This window comes from Macrobrachium rosenbergii, unplaced genomic scaffold (genome assembly GCF_040412425.1).
Source record: "Macrobrachium rosenbergii isolate ZJJX-2024 unplaced genomic scaffold, ASM4041242v1 13875, whole genome shotgun sequence".
Classification (NCBI taxonomy): domain Eukaryota; kingdom Metazoa; phylum Arthropoda; class Malacostraca; order Decapoda; family Palaemonidae; genus Macrobrachium; species Macrobrachium rosenbergii.
The window spans coordinates 5,315,065-5,323,823 of NW_027100719.1; the positions used below are offsets into that span (position 1 = coordinate 5,315,065).

An 8,759-nucleotide genomic window follows, 5' to 3' on the forward strand; every position below is an offset into this window, starting at 1 on the left:
ATAAGCTTACCCAAACACATTAATTATTGCATGTTGTATACGCGTCTTTGTATTGATTGTACCCACTCCGTATACTTAAGCGCTAACACACAAACATTCATTTTCCCACTTGGCGGTTTGCATCAGCATTTATGTGGTGTTGACTCCTTGGGATAAACTCTTACTTTATATCTCCGTTTCCCTTTTGTTGATGCTTTCTGCTCCTGAGCAAGAGTGGGTATTAGGCTTCCCCTCCCGTTGGCCTTTGCTCTTGAAAAAAGGTTTTTAATTTCTCAGCGTAAGAGAATATGTTTGGGACTTGTAGCTATGCCACTGCGTTCTCTCTCTCTCTCTCTCTCTCTCTCTCTCTCTCTCTCTCTCTCTCTCTGCAGCTATGGCACTGCGTTCGCTCTCTCTCTCTCTCTCTTAAATGCAGCTATGGCATTGCGCTCTCTCTCTCTCTCTCTCTCTCTCTCTCTCTCTCTCTCTCTCTCTCTCTCTCTCTCTCTCTTAAACGCAGGTATGGCACTGCATTCTCTCTCTCTCTCTCTCTCTCTCTCTCTCTCTCTCTCTCTCTCTCTCTCTCTCTTTGAAGATGCTGTTGTCACCAAAGGTCAATGAATGTATTTTTTAGTCTTTACATTTTCATGTATCTTTGGCCGTTAATGGGAATGTATTACTTGTTATACCTGATTATTCAGTACTAGTGTCAGAGTTGTAACCACACCTGCTCCCTAAGGGCCCAGCTACAGAAATTAATATTTACTTAATAATATAGTGAGGAGAGAGTTCTAGAGAGCGAAGATTTCCTTCCTTTTGGTCCGCAGAATCAGGGTCGAATGGTGTGCCCTGGGGTAAGTTAGTTTAAGATCTATTCCTTGCAATGGAATGGAATGTAGAGTTTAGACCAAAGACTAAGCGCTGGGACCAATGAAGTCATTTAGCGCGGAAAGGGAAATTGAGAGCAAAGGAGGTTTGAAAGGTGTAACAGGAGGAAAACCTCGCAGATGCACCTTGAAACAATCGTCAGGAGAGAGTGGAAAGTGAAATGGAAGAAAGAGAATGGGAACGGATTATAGTAAAAGGAATGAAAGGGATACAGCTAGGGGCAGAAGGAACGCTACAAAGAACTTTAAGTAATGCCTGCAGTACACCACGCGAGGTGCACTGACGGCACTAACCCCCTACGGGACCAAAAAAAGAGGACCCAAGATTTTCATATTTTAAAGGTGACCTGATACCAGTACCAACATTCATTTATATATCACAGTGAATATCCAGGTCATAATGATCATCCAGACTAATCCTAGTAATTTCCTAATCCTTGCATATTTGTCTCTTGCATCACTTAAACGAAGTATCTCATATTGACTATATTACACTTTGAGTGCACAAATAATCAATAAAATATCAATAAAATTGCGTAAAATTGTCTGTGTAGTGATGTCTTCGGTGTCAGGATATTGCTCAGGCACTGTCGGCAAATACCAAAAATGGTTGCTAACTACCTTGATGCAATTCTCCTTGTATTTTAATGATTTACTTATATTTTTATTTATCTATTTATTTATTTTCCTATTTTTCTAATAACTGACCTCTTCTTACTGTATTTCCATTACCTTCTGTTACTTCTTTCGAATGAACACCATAATTTTCTTTGGAAGCTTTAATTTCAAGTCAATGGCCTCTATGGGTTTGTTCCATATGAATAACGTTCATCTTCTGAATAATAATAATAATAATAATAATAATAATAATAATAATAATAATAATAATAATAATAATAATAATAATAATAATAATAATAATAATAACGGCTGTTCTTGACACTAAGGATCCAGAGTCCAATTTTCGAGTGAAAATGGAAATCTTTTAAAGTAAAAATCCTTGATGCAATTGCAAGCGACCAGGCTCCTGCATTATCAGAATAAAACATTTGATAAACTTTCATTTCAGAAGGTGACATCTAAAACTAAAGTATTTCCGGAGGCTTAGAAGCTTCTTCTTAGATTTGAGAATATCGTGTTTTCTACCGTTACATTATAGAAATTATGCAGCCCTAAAACGATGTTGGTTTCTTTTTAAAAAATCACGCGCTGTAGTTGAGCTGATAAAGAAGCATCGAAGCATCTATAACGAAAAACGGAGGTTGGATCAGTCATCTGTCATAACGCATCCTAACCTGAAGTAGCCGTATTATTATTATTATTATTATTATTATTATTATTATTATTATTATTATTATTATTATTATTATTATTATTATTATTATTCAGAAGATGAACCCTATTCATATGGAACAAGCCCCCCACAGGGACCATTAACTTGAAATTCAAGCTTCCAAAGAATTTGGTGTTCATTCGAAAGAAGTAAAAAAAGTTAAAGGAAAATACAGAAAGAGGAGATCAGTTATTATAAAAGGAGATAAATGAACAAACTAATAAATAAATACAATGTAAGTAAATATTAAAATACAAGTTGAATTGTATTAGGGTAGTAATGGACTGACTGACATCTGGGCTGTGAAGCCAATTAGGCTACTGGGTATTTTCAAGTGAAAAAATGCGCCGAAGTTTCCTCGGTGCAATCGAGTTTTCTGTACAGCAGCTACAGCGTATAATCAAGGCCACCGAAAATAGATCTATCTTTCGATGGTTTTGCTATAATACTGTATGAGCCGCGGCCCATGAAAATTTAACCACGGCCAGGTGACCTATCCCTTATCGTTGCCAGAAGCACAAATATGACTAACTTTAACTTTAAATGAAATAAAAACTACTGAGGCTAGAGGGTCGCAATTTGGCATGTTTGATGATTGGAGGGTGCATGATCAGCATACTAATTTCAAGCCCTCTAGCCTCAGTAGTTTTTAAGATCTGAGGGCGGACATAAAAAGTGCGGATAGAAAAAAGTACGGACAGAATAAAGTGCAGACGGACAGACAAAGCCGGCACAATAGTTTTCTTTTACAGAAAACTAAAAGGGGAGCTGGAGTGGTTGGAAAGCAAGATGAGGAGATCCAGAAAATACAGAAAATGGAGTACATGGGACTAAAGGTGGAACTGGGTGAAAACGCCACGGATGCAATAAGAAGTAACAGTTTCAGGCGTCGTACAGCAAGGCTGAAGAAAAGAAGCGAGAATGGAGCTAAAAGAATTGGAACTGGAATATATAATTTAGGCCAAAGCCACTGGGAATTATGAGATCACTCAGCGCTGAAAACGGAAATTAAGAGTAAAAGGCTTTTAATGGTGTAACGGGAGGAAAACATTGCACTATGAACAATTGTTAGAATGGGGTGAAAAGTAAGGAATAAAAGCGTTTGTAGCAGCTAGGGGCCGAAGGGACGCAGCAAAGAACCTTAACCAATGCCTACAGTGCGCTGAGTGAGGTGCACTGACGGCAGTCGCCCCCTACAGGGAATACCGCCTTGTAAATCTAACGAAAAGAGATTCCACGTGCTCTCTCTTGAGCGGCCAGATTTTAGAACAACTTTTCACGATGTCCACTCGACATTCTCACTTAAGTATTCGTCGTAACGCAAATGGCCTGCGGACAGAGATATTGCATTTCACTGAAAAATTACGCAAAAATAATTACAGCTAATATGTTATTGATCCATTCTCAAATGAGTTTCATGAAAACCAGTTTTGCTTATTTATATGTTCTTCAACTGAAAAGTTTCCTGGTGGTTAACGACCAAAACTAGCCACAATATGAATGATATAGGATACATACATACATACATACATACATACATACATACATACATACATACATACATACATACATACATACATACATTAATTGAAAATACTTTGACACAATAGTGAAAGTTTTCTAGTGCCTGACCAGGGTGTGTAACGTTTACCTAGATGAGGGAAAGGTTCTAAAGGAATGCGTGAAGAGAATGACTGCTACTTTGCGCAACGGTAAAAGTAATAGATCAGGCATGACATTACTTTGTATACTAGGGAAGGTACATAATTGTAACAGCCACAATGGCTCTTAACTTCTCGAATTCTTCACACATTTTCGATACCTTTGACACTACAAAGCCTTTGACCCTTTTGCAAGAATTACAAAGTAAATTCTGATATCTGAACCCACACCCCGAGTATCAGCACGAGGTCACTTGGCTGACCTGACCATGAGAAGGTATCTGGTAGGTATTTACTGGGAAAATATGACGGATGCCAATGATTGATTACAGAAGAACAGTGCGGATTTCGACAAGGAAGAAACTGGATGGGTTAAGTATCTATTATGAAAAGTTATGCGAGAAGTATAACAGTTAAAGAAAAAGCTGCACATAGCATTTAGGTAAAGTATACAATTAGCCTAAACTTGTAGAGCAGTAATGGAGAGGATGTCAGTACGTTATATAGATGATAAGTTGCTGGTAGCAATAAAAAGTTTTTTATGATGGAAGTGAAGCATCTGTAAGAATGTGTAAATTGGAGGATGAAAGGACTGGTGCAAAAAGAAATGGAGTTTGAGAGAAGGCTGTATTATTATTATTATTATTATTATTATTATTATTATTATTATTATTATTATTATTATTATTATTATTATTATTATTATTATTATTATTATCCCACAGGGCCATTGACTTGAAATTTAGTATTCCCAAGAATTTGGTGTTCATTCGAAAGAATGAAAAGATAATGGGAAACATTGAAAGAGGAGATTAGTTATTAGAAAAAAGCAAATAAATTAACAAATATACAAATAAATAAAAAATATAAATAAATTATTAAAATAAAAGGATTATTGCATTATGGCATTAATGCATAGCATCTTCGCTTGAACTTCCAAAGCTCCAATTGCACGACATCCTCAGGGAGGCTGTTCCAAAGCCCAGCGGTGTGAGGAATAAAGGACCTCTGGAACTGAGAAGTTCGACAGCGAGGCACATTTATTGCATATTGGTGCTGCTGTTCAGCGAATCTATCATGTCTTCTTGGTTGCTTGATATCATCGTGGATGAAGGGATGCTAGAGGTTTAACAAAGTACAGTACCCATGTTTGTAAATACGTGTTTAATGTGGTAGCAGATGAAGCATCGTGAATGAAGAGAGGAAATAAGTGACATTTGAGCAGATATAGTGCTGCTTGGGGATAGTGAAGAGAACCTACAAAGACTAGTGAACATTTGACAGTTATTGCAAGAGGAGGAACGAGGAAGCTGACAGTAAATGTGGGCAAGGTAAGGTTATGAGAGTAAATGGATACCAGCAAGATGGAGCAATAAAAATTAATATGAATGGTAGAAAATTACAAGAAATCAATTTTTAGCAGGTTTTGGAAGTAAATATTTTAGGTAACGGAAAGCTAAGAGAAGTGGGTGAAGCAAGGAAAGCATCAGGATGTGTACAGAGGGTTTGTTGAACCAACTCTCTTCTATGGAAATGGAGTGTGGATGTTCAGTGCAAATGAATGAATAAAAGGTGGGTGTAGTAGGCATGAATTGTTGAAACATTTCACGAGTAGTGCAAAGAGCTGAAAGGATGAGAAATGCCGAGATATGTAAGTGCTAAAAGCGTTTCCGTACGCGACGGAGTGTTTCGAGATGGTTTCGTCACGTATCAAGAAAGGGAGATGATAAGGAAGACCTAGAAAAGGCTAGAAAGATATCAAAAGGGAGATGAAAAGTGATGCACTGCTTGTAAGTTAGCACAATGGGCTGCTGATGAGCCTTATATTGAGAAGCACGAAGTGGCTAACGTTTTGGGGATTTTTTCGAAGCACAGGAATCATCCATGATTCAGCCAATAATTTGCGAATAAGAATAATAACCCTTTTTTTTAACTTACACAGACATTATATACAGCATATACGGTACATACATACACACACATGCATATATTATATATATATATATATATATATATATATATATATATATATATATATATATATATATATATATATATATATATATATATATATATACACACACACACACACACACACACACACATATATATATATATATATATATATATATATATATATATATATATATATATATATATATATATATATATATATATATATTTACACACGTGTGTGTGTGCATGTAGTTTTATCTACTCTGGTTTTCACTGATTCCCTGAAGGCGACGATGTTATAACGCCTGGCATAATAATTTTTAATGGACTTGCCACTTATATTCTCACTGGTAAGCTGTAGTCGAATATAATTTTGAGAGAACTGCCTCACATCTTCCTAATATAAGAAGAGACAATGACTTTAACTATGCCACGATCGAAACAATATTTGGATACTGGTCACTCTGTCTATTCATAGTATTTCTCCGGAACATAAACGGACAGACAATAGGATAGATTAGAGAGCTAAAAAAAGTTTACCTTTCAAAACATCATTCTTCGTGGACGAGGTGAGTGAAGAAAACGTTGTCGTGTTTTCATAGTCGTTATCATAATATTCCTTGGAGCACGCAACTGCGCAAAAGTGTCGTAAAAACACAGCCAAACAAATAAACGCATTCTGATATTCTTTGAGAACCACCATGATCACTCGTCATGGAACTTCAGTCCAATATATAATGTTTTTATCACTAATTCTATTCCTCGCTCTACTTGGGTCTAGCGATAATAATGACGTAACGACATCCTTCCTTTAGGAGGATAATTTCCATCATCACTTCGAAAAGAGATCCCGTCACTCCTCAGCTCAAAAACAGCCCAAAATTTTCAGAACAATCCTCTAAAAAACACTAAATACAAAAGCGATTAACTTCACGAATTAACTTTTCTCACAACATGAATTTCGTCAAGTCATTCAAAAGCTACCTGCATCGGCTTCCCTCCACTGCAAACAACTGACCACTACAAAGTTAATTCCAAAATAAAAACAAGCTCCTGTGGAACGTGTCATAACACAGGTCTAGTTTATCACAGTGCCGTGTAACAGGTCATAACACAAGGTTTAGTTTATTACGTTCCCGTGGAACGTGTCATAACACAAGGTCTAGTTTATCACGTTCCCGTGGAACGTGTCATAACACAAGGTTTACTTTATTATGCCCCCGTGGAACGTGTCACAACACAAGGTTTAGTTTATTATGCTCCCTTGTCATAACACAAGATCTAATTTGTCACATTCCTGTGGAACATGTCATAACACAAGGTCTAGTTTATTACATTCCCATGGAACGTGTCATAACACAAGGTCTAGTTTATCCAATTCTCGTGAACCGCGTAAAAAATAAATTGTCTAATTGACAGTCACTGAATAAATAAAAGGTAAACTGTAATGCAGAACCGAAAACAGAACAAATACAAACAAAATATTTCACTGACGATGTTATTTCCTAGTGCGAGAAAGTGAGGTATACCATCACACGGCAAGCAACTCCGCGGTACTGTTACACATCCTTTCGCACCACAGGTTGCCGCTACACTAACTCTACATCTCACAGCTCCGTTCTTATAACCTAGTGGTCTCGCTATCTCGACCAACCTACCGGAGGATAGAAAGGCTGAATTTCATCCGCCTTCATTCGCCACCTCTCTTCGATTTATTGTTTAATATTCTCTTTTACTTACATTTTTATATATCTATTAATTTGTTATTTCATCTGTTTTTCTAATAACTGATCTCTTTTTGCATGTCCCATTATTTTCTGTTACTTCTTTCGAATGAACACCATATTCTTGGAAAGCTTGAATTTCGAGTCAGTAGCCCCTGTGGGCTTGTTCATTATGAATAGGGTTCATCTTCTGAATAATAATAATAATAATAATAATAATAATAATAATAATAATAATAATAATAATAATAATAATAATAATAATAATAATGGAAAGAGAAACCATCAAGATTCTTGTGTATAACTTGTTTACTGGTAAATATTTACATATTATATTATACATATTATACACAAGAATCTTGTTTTCTCTCTTTCCATCTTCAGAAGAAAACTGAAAGAAGTTTTTGTTTGATTCAATAATAATAATAATAATAATAATAATAATAATAATAATAATAATAATAATAATAATAATAATAATAATAATAATAATTGGTTGCTAGGCTGAATACCATCCGCTTCATACATGACATGAGGTAAAATGTACATAATTATTTTCAGTGTCCGGCTAAGGTTTATAAAGTTTTAGTGGTGGAGAATTTCTTCATGAATGCGCTATAATCATTATAAAGGTATCACCAAAATCATTATATGTTTCACGTTTTGAATATTATAATGATTTTACAATGAGGAAGATTAAATACATAATCGTGGAATTAGATTTAAAATGTCCTTTTATTTGAAACTCAAAATTCTTGGAGGTTTCAAGAGCAATGACCTCAGACTTGAAATTCTGTAAAAGCCAACGTCCAGTTATAAAAGCGAGGTTAGGCAAAAGACCTCAAGCTGACCTTAGAATACAATAGAATAGAATGTAGAATTTAGCCCAAAGGCCAAGCACTGGGACCTGTGAGGTCATTCAACGATGAAAGGGAAATTGAGAGCAAAAAGGTCTGAAAGGTGTAACAGGAGGAAAATCTCACAGTTGCACTTTAAATCAATTGTTAGGAAAAGGTGGAAAGTAAGAAGGAAGAAAGAGAATATGACCGGAGGTATAGTGAAAGGAATGAAAGGGGTTGCAGCTAGGGACCGAAGGGACGCTGCAAAGAACCTTAAGTAATGCCTACATTGCACTGGATGAGGTGCACTGATGGCACTAGCCCCCTACGGGGGATCGTTGTATTAGGTATGACGTCACTAACATCACAACTAACAGCCA

The 8,759-nt window shown here is 36.1% G+C and overlaps 1 protein-coding gene across 1 annotated transcript in view; it reads right to left on the reverse strand.

Moving 5' to 3' along the window:
• The window catches only part of LOC136837888 (uncharacterized), a 269,555-nt gene extending 262,734 nt beyond the window's left edge, over positions 1-6,821 (reverse strand). The window contains exon 1 of the mRNA XM_067102772.1: positions 6,357-6,821. Coding sequence (XP_066958873.1) covers positions 6,357-6,519 — 163 coding nt within the window. The 5' untranslated portion in view covers positions 6,520-6,821. The remainder of the gene's footprint in view (positions 1-6,356) is intronic.
• Positions 6,822-8,759: the final 1,938 nt, after the last annotated feature.